The 15,414-nt window shown below is 40.8% G+C and overlaps 1 protein-coding gene across 1 annotated transcript; it reads left to right on the forward strand.

Annotated features, from left to right (window-relative positions):
• The first annotated feature begins 414 nt into the window (after positions 1-414).
• Positions 415-2,518, forward strand: gemin7 (gem (nuclear organelle) associated protein 7). Its single transcript, XM_040192120.2, has 2 exons — positions 415-856; positions 1,686-2,518. Exons 1-2 carry the CDS (start codon positions 835-837, stop codon positions 2,081-2,083), a joined length of 420 nt encoding a protein of 139 aa, XP_040048054.1. The 5' UTR covers positions 415-834; the 3' UTR covers positions 2,084-2,518.
• The last annotated feature ends 12,896 nt before the right edge of the window (positions 2,519-15,414 follow it).

Consider the following 15,414-nt stretch of genomic DNA (forward strand, 5'->3'; position numbering starts at 1 on the left):
GCCTGGGCTATGACTTCTAACAAAGTTTCTTCTCCTGCAACTCTTCCTCCCCCTACATTAAATAAGGTCATAGGTCTGTGCTCGGGTTGCCGCTTCTTTACGACTGTCGAGTGACCCTGTGGTGTGTTAGGATTACTCCAATCGACAGGCTCCGGCTGGGGCCTGTCCTCCAAACATTGTACCGTCTCTGAGAAAAAAGCAGAAACCTTATCCACCCCATCATTCCCTTCATGTGGGTATGGGGTTACCTGTAACAACCCTTTTTGAACTACCAAAACCTGAGATTCTCCTGGATTAGTAGCTTTCCTTTGCCTCAGTGGCATCTGATGTGGTTCGTTTAACAACCGATTAGCCTCCGCATATGGGCCTGTCGAGTAGGGAGGAGGCGCACTAGATTTACAACCGGTCTCTTGCACTTTCTCTTCTCCTGCTTTGGTTTGCGGCAACTGCATTGCCGTCTTACTCACGAATACCGCATTTATTTCTCCCAGAAATGTTCTACAGTCCACTAAGAACACATCTGCCTTTTCTTCACTTTTCTTCTCTTTTCCTCAAAATCTCCCTTTAACGGCAAGGAGCGCATGCGCTTGGTCTTTTCCTCTTCTCGCTATCCTAAGATGCCGGGGAAATTCAAAGTGATTTTTAAATAGATTATATATTTCGTACAAAAGTTGCATTTCATGCGCCGGCCTGTGTTCCGCAGTGGCGGTAATGAGCCTGCGAGGCTGCTTCCGCGTCTCACAATGAATCCAACGAAGAAGAATCATTTGTAGAAGAAGAAGAAGAAGAAGAAGAAGACGAAGAAGAAAACATGCACGCTTGCTGGTGCCGCTGATGCTGTTTACTGAAGGAAACGGTGAGTAAACTTAACTGTTCATATCCGCAATGTGGTGCTTTACTGAAAACGATGGTGTGGGAAGTAGAAAGCATGTTTTACTGTCACAGCGGATCCAAATAAACGGTGAACAACTGCATGGTTATCAGAGTTGTCTGAGCAATTAGCAACGTGCTCTAACTGACGTTAACGTTAAGTCAACTAACTACACAGAAAAAAGTAATGCGACGTTTTCATGTCAAATGTGTCTTTAAATTGTGGGCCCACCTCACTGGGTGCTCTGTAGGCATATATGTGTCGCACTTGATGAAACTGTCAACTTTGGCTGTAGCAGCAGTTCGAGCTTTAACGTTCGCCGAGGAAACCGTTTTAAGTTGGAAACCTGTAGCGATGTGAAGCTTTTCGTTACTTGGAACACATTCATCTTGCAGCAAAATAATGAAACGCACCCCTTGAAGGGTGACGTTAGCAATACATACAAAATCCCTAAAGCGTGTCGTTTAACATGTATTTTATTGTAGTATTAACATCAAACCGTTTTAAGTTATTAAGAAATAACGTTATAAAACAAAAGTACATCGTCAAATGATGGATTCATTGTGTGAGCATCAGCCTCTTTTGAGATTGTAATCTCATTTTAACCAATCACAGCGTGTTAATCGTTTGACATTCATTTAATCGAATCATGGAACTACAAAATCTTTATTTTTAGCTCAATGATAGTAGTGGTGTGAGTTGTCTATGTAGCAAATAAGTGTCTTTCAAAAATGTACATTGCATTTCTAAAGTAAACATTATGCATAGGTAGTATTTGATTATTGAATTTTTTTTTTTTATATGACACTGGCAGAAAGACTCAACATGACAACACCGGTTTCCGTGCTCCGCCTGCCAAAAGGACCTGACCCCAACAGCCGAGGATTTGACCCCAAGTCTCCCCGTTTCATCGCTCTCTGCCGAACCTCCATTGCCACTTCTCCCGCTTCCGAAGCAGATGCTGAGCAGCTGCCAAGAGAGCAGCACGCCCGATCCGTACTGAGAGAGAGTTTCCTCCGATGTCTCCTGTCCATGGCCAACAAGAAGATTCAGTTTCACATGTACGAGCGGGTGACGGTGGAGGCCACCTTCAGAGCATCTGACATCGACGTGTTGAACTTTCAGGTGTCGGACCTGCACACTCCCATCGGGGTGCAAAAGGAGGCTCTGATCCGCTGTCAGGATGTGATTCTATTCACTTTTGATGCATGAACACTGAAGGCTTCTTTTCCTGTCCAAATGGAATATGAATTTTGCAATGAGAGGCACTAAAGATTCTCGTTTGTCGTTGCAAGCGAGCTCTGTTTTCACAATGTGAGATAGTTTGGTTTTTCAAAACATAGCTATTTTCATATGGTTTTCTCAGTCTGTCCACTTCACTCATTCATGCTGCTGTGTGCGATTGATTTTCTAAAGTTGTCTAATTGACAAGCAGTCCCACCTTTTTAGCACAAGAGGGAGTCCTATGCCTGTGTTTCAGGAGCTGGGAAAGGCCTTTTGGGGAATTATTTACTTTCTGTAGATAGTGAACACTGCTAGAAAGAAGTTATTACTGTACGGGTGCTGGAGTGTAATGTTGTCTTTTGGTCATTATGTTCTCTAACTGAGGCAAATTAAACTTAAAGCTTACGTGTCTTTTGAGTAAAACACTTTTCTGTTAAGGTTTTCTTTTGTTGTTTGGGAAAAAAATTGTGTCTGACAAACCTTGATGATGTTTAAGATAAGTTTTAACTGATCTATATAAACATCAAACTATCATTTTCTGGAGTTTCAAGTTTTCCTCTATGCACTGCATGGGGATGGTTTTCCACAATGTGAATAGAGTAGTTTAGTTTGTCTCATCAACATTAGCACCACTGTTGAATCTTTATTTGCTCAAGGTAACCGGTTTGAATTCATAGCTACAACTGTCAGTAATAACGTGTGTGCCACCCAGTTCATGAAAATGGAAGATATACCATTTATTTATTTGCATCTACACTGCTGTATCAAGACATTTTGCATCCGAAATTATTCCTTAGTTATTTTGTGGATGTTTTGTGTCTCTTTGGGGTTGTTTTAGCTGTGTACAGCGTGGCATTGAGCTACACAAGTGTTCAGGCCCAGTGGCTCCAAGACCCCACGTGCCCCAGAGTCTGCGTTGAATATGGCCATTCATTACACCGTACATGAATACAGAACTTAAGTTATTTCTCATCTTTAAAACTAGATGAATAAGCTACAAATTATATTTGTTTTTCTGAAACATTTACAGAGTGGAACATTAACCCAAATCAAGATTAAATGCCTTCCAATATACTTGGAAGGCATGTCTAAATTCTGCTTGGATAAGGTGCATTCAGATTATTGTTCCTCAATGTTTCAGTAATCGAACATAAACTGCGTACACGTCTGATGGCAGCACTGGTATTCATTATAGTCACTTATTTACAGTCATGGTCATAAATAATACAGAAAAGCATGATTCTTCATTGTTTAGCACCAGCGTCCTGGGGAGGAGAAGCAGGCATCAATACTATTTAATCTTACTAAAAGGTGAATTTTGCGAGATCCCTATAAGTCATTTTATGTGAGTGCTGTTAGGCGGGAGTGCTGTGCCCGAGTCTCTTTTTGTACCTGAATTATCTGACCACTCAGTGGAGACGGTCATCAATGAGGCAGTGACTCATCCTCTCTCTCTCTCTCGCTCTCTCTCCCCCCTCCCCCTTTCTCGTCCTCCCTAATCCAAAATATGACGTCATGGAACCTGTGTGATTCAATCAGGAAGCCCTCAAGGACAAGCAATGTTAATTTCATATACACCAGCCGGCTCCTTCAGTTCTCACTCTCACCTCTGTGATGAGTGTCAGCACATACTGGACATAAATGTATGCATTTCAGTTACATTTTATTGTTGTACAGTAGACATTTTGCAGACCAAATCTCTGGTCAACTTAAAACCCAACCAAAAATAAAGTGTCCAACAGTATATAAAGTAGTTGAAATTAGTTCCACTTTAGTTCCAAAGCAGCTACACTATTAAGGCCTTTGCAGACTAGTGAAATTATATTTGTTTTATTCATTTTAGTACATTTAGTTTTTTCATTGATTGGAAAGTCAATTTTAGTCGCCATATAGCAATAAGAACTTCATAAAGTAGACTAAACATCATCAATCAGCTTCTTTAAATAATAATAAAAGACCGAAGAGATGTCGCAGGCTGTGAAATGAGATGATTTCATATGTATAACTGGCTTCTTTTTTAATACAGACTTTGAAATTCTACTCCAATCTCTAGCGTTGTCTGAACTACAAAGCTGCCGATCCATATTTTTTGTATTGACAATGGATTAGGTTCCTTTTGAACTTCCATCTACAGCTGAACGGACTGACTAAGCATCTTGCAGCTCCTTGTTTTGTGTTCCCTTAAACCACGGCGTAGAGACATGAAATGGTTGAGACATGAATGGCTTCGAGAGACTGTATGTTTAAAAACTCAATCGGCTGAAGAGGTCGAGCTGGTTTCTCGTTCCCTAAGTTGTACCCAGGCACCGAGACACACTGTCTCAATGTTATCTACTCTTACTGTTTGTCTTTCCTGGCAGTCTGCTTCTCCCCGATTTCAGTGGAAAAACATTCCTACCTTTTAGTATGCATGTGTATTTGTGTGTACGTGTGTTGGTTGTGTCAGTTATGATGGTACAAGGAATCTGCCCTGCACAACAGCGCTGGCTGACAGGAAGCACATTCCGCTTCTTCCTGTTTGTGGCCCTCTCTCACTTCCTGCTAAGTGTCTGATAACTTACAAAACCACTTAATCACCCTTTTGGCCAGCCGATTAAAATAATTTAGCCGTGACATCATGATCATGGATTTTTTGTGTTTACGCTTGTGCGTTTCATAATGGACACGAGGGAGGAGATGATGATGATGATTCACTTGATAACTTTCATTTTTATCTCAGTTCAGGTATTATTGTATCAGGCTGATATAACTCAAAAGACTTGTCTCTTCTTGCTTATTTCCGGCCACAATTCAATGTATTTATTTCTTCTTCTTCTTCTTCTTGTGCATTTTACCTCCAGCGCAATTATTAGTACTTTGTTTTCCAACCAAATTCCTGCCAAACCATTTCCAAGTACTCTTCTATCTCAACAGTATATACATATTATCATTGGGACCTAGTTAGACACTCAGTGTTTGATAACTTATATAGTGCATGACAGGGACACACAGCCATTTTCATTGAAAGTCTGAACTTCATGCAGTGTGTAGTACCCTACTTACCTTGGTGCAATGTGTCCTTGGCATGACATTTAATCATTTAATTGTTCTTAAAGGCTGTCCCTGGGCCTATGTTTGTTGGTAGCAATGTTAGCGTGGTCTGAATGATCAGACCACTAGAAAGGTGCTAAACAAGCGCAAGTCCATTGTAGCTCTTCATTACGTGTATATGTTGTCACTATTATTATTATAAACAGAAGTATGGTGCAAAATCATAAACCATGATTAATCATAGTTAATAACCCACCACATGTATCAATGCATGCGTCAATGCATCCACTACCACTGTGAGGTTGCCACACAAGCAGGCATGAAAGGAATGGCTGAGTCACCGTCAGTCCCCAGTGTTGTTTGAGTTGCCACCGGGGGGGCGGAGGGGATGTTGGAGGAGCTCCAGCGATTGTGAGGACCAGGCGCTGTGTGGCAGCCTAACTTCCCCGACTCAAGTGGCCAGAGAGATAAAGAGCGTGCCAGCTGAACCCCCAAGGTGAATATAATAATATAATACATTTGCCAATTATTGTCAACGGGGATTTTAGGCAACTTCGAAAAAATCAATGCATTGGTTTTCTTTGTCAGATATTTAGTCAGTTACATTATAACCTCGACCCTGCAAGCGTCCAATTTGAAGAGACAAAAGAGCGTTGTAGGGAAAGGGGGACACTTTTGCGCAACTTAAGTCTAGACAGGAAGATATGTGAGGAGGTGGGAGGAGAAGGGAAGTGCTCATTATGAGTGAGATTAAAGTTATCTTCATTTATCTATGAGTCTGTAGACCCCATCATGGTCCACTCCCTTTCCCACAGGAATAAACACAGGAAGATGCTGCTAATTATTGTTTGTGATGCCGAAGACCCATCGAAATCATCACGGATTGGATTCACCATATGTGACCATTGGCCAATCGGGACTGGCGGTGCATAAATTCTGCTGACTGGTTTGTGAGTAAGCGTGGGATAGTGCGTGAAATGAGTGCCATGGGTTTTAGACAAATGTCAAAGTAGTGAATAGTGTTGTTTTTAAGCCATAGAGATGACGTGTTGGTTGGTTAACTGCTTGTTCACAACAAAATATTCTAACACCGGATGGATTGCCATGAAATATTATACAGACATTTGTGATCCCCAGATGATACGTTTCACTGACTTAAAATGAAATATTACAGTATATATACAGCATAAAGCTAACGATATGGACATTCTGTTCCCCTCAGAATGAATTGAAATCATTTTTGTGCACCTCAGATTTTATCATCATCAGGTCCATTTCCGTATTTGCCCAATATTTTTGTTTATGACCAAGTACCTGCAAAACCTCTAACATTCTAATCAGTCTTAGTTTTGTGTTTACTGCTGATTATCAAATCTTAGCATGTCGACTGGCTTTACTACTCTGGGGGAAATTGACTGTGAGTCACTTCTCTTTGTACTGCCGTAATATCATTTTGTGGTAGTTCTACTTTACTTGAGTGATCATTTGTTTCTTCTCTACTGTTCTATCACTTTTTACTTCTGACTTGTAAACTAATTGTGCATTTTTATAATCTCGCTTGTTCCTCTCTCAACATCAACCTCTCATCTTCTCTCTTACATCTCTCGAGATCACCTATCCCTCCCTGGTCTAAATACTTCGCAGCCCACTCAGCCTAAACAGCTTCAAACACTTTAACTTTAAGTCATTTCACCTTCTCTGGCTTCCCTCCTTTGTGCTTTTTGCCTTCATCAAATCAGCATTGTAGCAGTGGAGCCGGGCTGAACTGATTGCTCATAATTTCACTTCGACACGCACTCACGTCCAGCCCCAGTGACGCGCCCCTCTACACCGAAGTCTCAATCTCTGCCTTATGTTTTCCCTCCCTTCCTCTCCTCCTCTTTTTCTTTTATTCTTCCCCCCAAGAGACATGATTTACTTGTGTCAGGGACAAGGACATCTGCCTATTAGCGAGTGCCGCTGACGTAGCAAGCGCCATCCCCGCCTCCTTATTATCCCCCTTCCTCATCCGCCGTCTTCTCCAGCTCCTCCTCCTCCTCCTCCTCCTCCTCCTGCCTTACTCAAATTGGGGTCATCAACCTCCATCGTGCAGGCTGGTGAATCATCAGTGGGCCTCGCGCCGCACAAGGAGGAGTGACGCCGCCCGCCCAGGACACTTCCGTCCTCCTTCCCAAATGACCAGGGTAACCCGACATTGTCTGCTCTCTACTGTCACATCACTCTGTCGCAAAGAGAGGAATAAAGAAATAGAATGTGAATGAGGGACATAGTGGTTAATGGGAGGAAGGTTCTATAAGACAGTTTAACGTTGCCGTCATATCAAAGCTCATGACCTTTTCTTGCTTCATCAAACCGCTATTATAGTGATATGATATGGAAACCGCAGTACTTATAAACTACATAACGATGATGGACAGAAAGTAGACAAATAATGGGGCCAATACCCCACCGTTACCTCAATATTTTCTCTTTTGCATTGCTATGTTGTCAATGTTTAGTACCTCTACAACCATGCTTTGTAAATTTATTTCCAGAACTAAAGAGACAACAGTCGGCCGGGTGCCGCACCAAAATTCAGAGACGTCCTTGAAAAATGAAACAAATGAGACCATTTAAGTCCAATGTTAAGCGCCACTGTGTGGCACTGTGCCTTAAATGATCAAAGTATGGCTATGGAGGTGATGGATCGGCATGTGGCAATCCACAGAGGAATCTGACTTAAAACACAGACCTAACCTTAACCACTAACTCCGCCCAACCTGAACAATGCCATCTTGATTGAGACAGGACATGATCTCCAGTGGCATCAGAGTTTAATGTGCTTCACATCCAGGACTCCAACCTCCTCACCGTTACTTTCACGCCGCGCTGCAACCAAAAGTTACGGTAATTCTTAGCAATTAAGAAGTAGTCGGGAAAATTTCATCAGCTCTCTTTTCAAGTCAGTGTCTTAGTCGTGGATTGACTGACTGATTGACTGAGAGCATCAGTTTTAATACATTGTTTCAGAGGGAATTTAGATTTGAATTAAATCAAAACTGTTAGCAGGGATGGACACATTTCAGACACACTCAGTTAGAAAATGCTTTAGGCTGCTCTTTTAAAATACAACTGTTACTTTTCAATGCCGTCAGCCCTTCGCTTCAACATTCTAGAACTTAGACAAAACATACAGATTCATATTTGTTACTTTACATGAATTGTAATGCAATCTCAGATGCACAACGCTTACTTTCCTCAAGTGAACTAAAGTCTCTTGTTTTTCTTTGGCTCCACAAATGTTAAGTGTTTATAACTGGGAAGAATGTAGAGAGCAGTATGTATATGTTATGTGTGTGTGTGTGTGTGTGTGTGTGTGTGTGTGTGTGTGTGTGTGTGTGTGTGTGTGTGTGTGTGTGTATTCACAGAGGGAAAAGGTCAGCTCTGGCTTGGTCCGACAGCATGCTGACTTGGCTGCAGCTTATTTGCTGATGCTATCTGTGAGTTGGAATCTGAGTAAACAGTGAGGCAAGATAACGAGGAGCGCACATCTTCCTTCCCCCTCTATCCTTCTGCTTTCCACCACAAACCTCTGGAATCCTTACAGAGAACAAACAACTCTCATCATCCCTGTGTCTCTTTTGCATCATCTGCTTGCGAATTTGAAACCTCTTCCAACCCCATAAATGCCTCTTTTTCAGTTTCTGTCCCAGTCTCTCTCCATCCTTTCTCTGTGCCAGAGAATGTAAGACATAGACAGATCTCTGTCTTCAAGCTTGACCCTTTTCATATTGCTCAAGATGTCAACCTACACAGCTGTCCTGTCAATCGTAGTAACAGAGAGATAAATACCATGATTACTTCAAAAAGTACATTTATTGCAACACAAACAGAGAAGATCATGTAGATGATTTCGACACGCTTCTCCCTGTTTCAGGGTCTGAGGAGAGTCTGGGCTGCGTGACACTGCACGCCACACCTGGACACATCTAGACGGCCCCCAGCACATCTGGAGCCCAACCACTCAAATATAGCAAGGAGAGACATAAATAACACATAAGTGTAGTAAGTTCTTCATGGGAACTACACAGACGTAGACAGGCAGCCACTTCGGGCACCAAAGAACAAACATCCGTCCTCTTACATGGTCCGTGTGTCGCTGTATTTAAACGCACACGTATGCAGAAAGACAAAATTGATGTCAACTCGTTCACACACATGCAGACCAGATGCAGCGGTGCTGTCCTGCCATTTCATGAGTTGTGTGCCTGCTTTTTATTTTATGTATGAAAGGAGACTTGTGTTTTATCACACTGTCTCAGAGAGAAATATGAGCAGGTGCTGCAGCTGTTTGAGGAGCATTTTAACCTCTCAGAAGAGCCCAATAACAGTGCCGGACAAAACATTCCAAATTAAAACTTTGAACCTCCCTTTGGGTCGACCCACAGACACTGTGTTGTGGAATGCTTTAAAAAAATAACTGGTCATCTGCTGTCAAAGTAATGCATAAATTTGTCAGATGGAAAAGGAAAAGTCTGGGTCAAGATAACAGTATGTATCTATCAATCATGGGCAATCCTCTTTTTTTTTTAAATGAGCCCTAAAGAGTTTTTCTTTTTCTTTTTCTGGCAATTAGATGATGTAGAAATGATGTCCAAAAAAACGTCCACTTCCTAGGTATTGCATTGCCGTACTTATTCAGCAAATGCTCATTTGTATGTGAGATGAATGTCATTGGTTTAGCTGATGCTTGAAGTCAAACCAAGATCTGCACAGAGATGTGGCAACTAGTGCAGTGAGTCCAGTCCTTCTCTGACCACCATACAGGCTGTCTTGAACTAAATCCCTTTCCCGTAACCGTCTTTCTCCGAAGGTCCGACAACATTTACCACAAAGTTATTTATTCACATTTAAGGGAGGATTGCTGTTCACATACGTATGCATTCCTTTTGTCGGCCTTGTGGCTTTGGTGCTCCACAGCCACTTGCTGACTCTGAAACCAGAACCAACTCCCACACAAACCACATGTCAGACTGGGTCTCACTGTTTGCAACATTCTGTTTGGTCACCGTACAGCCCGTCTCTCCTCTTCATCATTCCTGTGATTTCCTCTTTTTATATCCACCACTTCTGATTTTAAAGTCTGTGTTTCTGTTCAAATGCAGCTCATGCACACATCTTCACTCAAGCCATCTGGCATTTCACAAAATCTCTCCCACCCATTCTCATCATACTATAAACTATTTGCATGCAATGCAAGTGGTTGTCATGTCGACGGACCGGGCCGCGGGTTGGGCTGCAGGTGTTCCTGTTTGGGTTTGGTGGCGCAGAGCACTCCACATTTCGTATTTTTAGTCTCATGGAGAGCTCGTCTGCTTGTGGGTTTAGTGAGCCGCTGGCTTGTTTGTTTATTTATTTCAAATAGCCAATGACCTGCTTATGTTTGTATCAACACGGAGGGCCAGCTTCCTGTTATTACTGACCACACACACGTATGCATATACAAACCTATAATATACAGTATGTACTGTAATTGTGTATCGGCATGCAGGCGCAGACGTGTGCTTTATGTGCACTGCGGCCGCTTTCCCAGAAAAAACTTGTAGAAAAGCACAGAGAGCGGTGGACAGACTGCAGGACACATCCACAGGAATCCTCTCCTCGTGAGTGCTTATTTGTTAAATTTACGTTTTTTAAATAGTTCCCTATTTCAGCAGCCTCCCGCATGCTTATCTGACAAAGGAACCGCACTCACAGCTATGATAAGCTGATAAGCTAAATCAAATAAGGCAAACTTTATTCATTCAACACTTTTCAAATACAATGGATTAGCTCAATTCAAAGTAGTTTTCGTGACTGATAAACTCACAATAAGCCTCCGCGGGTGGAGAAACAAATTGAGACTAAAATTTTAAAAAGAATGAGAATATAAACAAGCCCTTTCATCGTATTCAATATAGTTAGGTAATCGGCACCGCTCATTCAATTCATTCAATTCATACAATGACTATTCAGGATATTCTTATTTAGTCCTGACAATGGGATTTCTCAATTCCCATAAAGAGAAATTAAGCTTAGCTTTTGTCTCTGTGTTAAACTGCACTCACAAGTTTGGCATCTGTGTTAGCTGGCACCTGCTTTCTAAAATATACACAGGCTGTATTAATCATCTGCTGCAGAAGCTTTAATATAACAGCTGCTCAATATAGTCACATATAAAAATAATTACAATATGTGCGGGTAAAGTATAACTCAGCATTATTTCATCTTTTTGACTTTATTAAGTAGGAATTATGTACATTACTTTTAACTTTTTATTTGATGGATTGTAAGTTGGTTCAGACATTTACTGTTATGCAAAAGGTTTTCATTATTTTTCAAACTTTCACGAAAAGAAAATTTGCATGTGTTTTCTGACATGCTGAGATTCAAGTGCACAACTATGAAATGTATGTTATGTTAACAGTGGCCATGTTTTTCAAATATTTGAGTTTTTTAAAAATTATTTTAGAATGATTTTTTATTTAAATATTGGTCATTTTTTAAAACTTAAATATTGGTCATTTTTACAGATTCTTACCAATTTTGGCCTTTGTGTGTGTGTGTGTGTGTGTGTGTGTGTGTGTGTGTGTGTGTGTGTGTGTGTGTGTGTGTTTGTGATATCAGGAACACTGGGGGCTGAATCATTGAATGAATGAATGGATTTTTGCAGGAGCAGTAGTATTTTCTGGAATGTGTAAGTGGGTGATGAATGAAAGACAGGTCCATTACTGTGTCAGTGTCCTTGACAGAGATAATGAATGCGCGCCAGCTTGTAGGATTCTCTGTCTCTCTCTGTCTCCCTCAGTCTCACCCGCAACACACACACAGACGCACACACTTCTAATCACCCACACACACACAAAGACTCTTCAATGACATTGTCTTCAGAATCCGCAAACACAATATGATTGAAATGTGCTGTGAGTATGACCTTGAAACTTGATTCCTCTTAATTTGTATTGCTCTTTTTATTGACATTTGCCTTGTGTGTCTTTACTTTGTATTTCTATTCCCCTCTGCAGTGGGCATGTGTGGGTAGAATCAACATATCTTGTCTACTCCTCCCCTCAGTATAAATTGTTACAAAAGTTTTCAAGCGATTGAAGGAAAGTGAGTTGGTGAATGAGTCCTTGTGGAACAACACGCAGGTGCAGTCTACGGATTCAGATGGTGCAGTATTTTGCTCGCGTAACTTGTCCACCCCATTTAACCTGACGCTGGCTTGCCATGTCACCAGGAGATGTCAAGTTTTTGGAGGAGGGCTCAGATATTCAAGAAAACCTCATTAATCCCATTCAACAAGTCCTTTTGCAACGACACGCAGGTGCATCCTGCTGATTCAAATTGTCCAGCATTTGTCTATTAATTGAATCCACTAATCGCAGGCACAAAATTCTTACCTCTAGCACTAATTCCCCTGTGCAGTGGACATGTGGGTGGAATCTACTGACTTCTCCTATAGCAATAATATGAATTGTTAAAAAACAGGCATGAGGTGTTGGCATGACAAACTCACAAGCATAGATACAAATACACACACACATTTATATTCCGCAGAAATCGTGACTTCCGAACAAAGGAATGAAATGTTATCAAGGCAAAAGGAATTCTTTGCTTGTGAATGAAAAATGTCCTGTTTGTGTGACTGTGTTGGATCATCCGTCAGTGTGCATATTCACAAAGAACGTGTGGCCAGTGGACTCCATCATCTAATGAAACCCTGCATTTGTCTCTTTATCCTTTCTTTACTTTGCTCGTTCTAACATCTAATCGTCCTTCCAAGCACGTAACACTGTAAAATCATTATTCTTCTCTTTTTTTTTTTGCAGTGTCATTCCCCTCTGAGACCCACCCGATGTCTCAAAAGCATGTCGATATATTTACACGTAGCATTTATCCAACAGTCTAAACACTTTTCTCATAATGTTTTCATTATCACAAACTGTTTGTCAGTGAAAATGCAGATGTTGTTGGTGTTTGGTCATTGTAAAACCGTGTGTTTTTTCGGCACAGAAAAGGGAAATTTATATTTATCATTGATTAGTTTGTAGCCTCCACCCAGTGTATACGGCGTATAGCAGGTTCTCACATGTGTTGACCAGGTTATGACATGATTTTGTGTTTGGATTAGATTTAACTTAAATGCCAATGAATGCAGAGGTACAGATAAAAACAATTTAACATACATTTGCAAACAACTGCAGAAATGCATATAAAAGTGCATACAAAATAAAAAGGTACTGAAAGTGCAATAAGCCAAAGGGTTAGGAATACAAAACTACATTTAAAAACTGTTAAAAGGAATGAATCTATAATGATTACAGCAAGGATACTATTGTTGTTGTATTGTTTAGGGATTATTATGTACAGCAAGAAATGCAAGCTGGTATGAACTACAAATGCACAATATAGTATAGTTTAACACAATGTAATTGTTAAAAATATTTGAAAAAGTGTGAAGTTTAACACTAGCAGTTGAATATATATTCATATAATGTCAGGTAAACAAAATAAATATTAAGTGTTTTGGTTGTTTTTAAGTTTTTGCCAATTCTACAGTTTTAATCCAGTTTCCTGGATACTATGTATTAAAGAGTACTTTTTCTAATACTACCAATGCCAACATTCCCAGTTCCAGAGAGCGTGAAACCTCAATCTATTCAGCACGCCTGAGGTCCCCAAATCACTAAATCGGCTCTCCAAAACGCACACAAACTGCGTCATCTGTATAATATGTGAAGTAAATTGCTCCCAACTTCACACTGCACATCCTTGGGTCAAAAAAGAAATCATTCAAATATCTAAACTGTGTTCACAGGTGCCTCCTCATTTGGTTAATCGCTGCTATTTGAAGCTTAGATTGTAGTATATTTTTAAATGATACATAATCAATGTTTTAAAAAACAATGTTTCTCTAAAACGTTCCCCAGTTGCATAACAAAAACATACGTAAAAAGCAAAAACGTTAATGACCCATTACATCCACACGATGAAGGTAAATGTAAATCAGCCACGTTTGTCATTCAGGCTGTTTCCTGGAGAGGCATCGATCACATAGAGGCTCCAAACATCCGTCTGCTCATTCTTAGGGCTGTGAAGCTTTCCTTCATGACTCACTTTGCTCAGTGACGTGCTTTCCTTAGGAAAATTAGATTTTGGAAACAGTCTGTTTACGGACCGAGTCATTAAGCTCAATTGTTTCCATAAGTTCCACAACAACACCACATTATGTTGATCCGCGTCACAGTAACAGCACACATAGTTGCGTATTTGTTGTTTTACGACAGATCTGCGACACAATGAGACATTTACAAGCCCAGAACACTCGGCTGCACAGTAAACAACCAGATTCATTATTTTGAGCTGTTTCCCTATAGCTCCCCTTTGTGATTTTTACTTTTTACTTTCATACGTGAAGTGCTTTAGAAGTGGTTAATTATTCAGTAAAATATATGAATTTACAGCCGTTTCCGCTGCAGTAAATGTGCTCAACTGTTCTGATAACGCCGACTTCATCTGACCTCCACACCTTCCTGCAGCCTCGATCCAAGTTCCCAGATCTGCTTCTCAGCACACGAGCCTTCTCTTCAGCCAGTGTAATCCTGTATGTTACCAGAAATTATGTAGTCCTGTATGTTACCAGAAATTATTTTTGATTCAGTAATCCAGTAAAATAAGACAACAATCACCTTTTCTCGGTAATGTCACTATACGAACCCTCACTGATGCAATGGCACATGACTTTACGATTAAAAAAAACCTCATTGATGCACTTGTACGCATAGATGATTGCGAACTTGGTGCTGTCTGTATCCTGGAAATTATTCAAATACACATATTTACCTTTGGGCGACGATCAACTTTCAGTTTCATTGAGTCTCGTGAACAGATCATGTGAATGGTTGCGCCTTCGATTGAAAGGCTATAGAGCCTCGTAAATTCCCCTATTATCATCTTGGAAGCATTTACTTTACACACAGACACACGCAGCCAATCCTGTTTCTGCTCTTTTTATGAGGCCGAGTCACATTTTAATACCGATTTACGTCTCTCTTTCAATCTGTAACTGAATAACTGATGATCACCTTGATCGATTAGCAATTTTGTATGCCCCTTTGCTGAAAGAGGAAAAAGAAATAAAAGAAGTGGTTGAACAGAGAATAAATCAAAACACCCTCCTCTCTTGAAAAGGCTTCGCTCTGCGTCCATGGAGGGATGGAGCAATGGGAGGCGGGACGGGTGGTTGGTTTGAAGGCAGAGATGTATTA

The sequence above is a fragment of the Gasterosteus aculeatus genome, chromosome 1, assembly GCF_964276395.1.
Source record: "Gasterosteus aculeatus chromosome 1, fGasAcu3.hap1.1, whole genome shotgun sequence".
Classification (NCBI taxonomy): Eukaryota; Metazoa; Chordata; class Actinopteri; order Perciformes; family Gasterosteidae; genus Gasterosteus; species Gasterosteus aculeatus.

Coding starts and splice junctions, on each gene's coding strand:
- gemin7 (XM_040192120.2), top strand. CDS start 835: ATGCTGTTTACTGAAGGAAACG. Junction 857..1,685: donor GCTGTTTACTGAAGGAAACG/GTGAGTAAACTT, acceptor TGACACTGGCAG/AAAGACTCAACATGACAACA.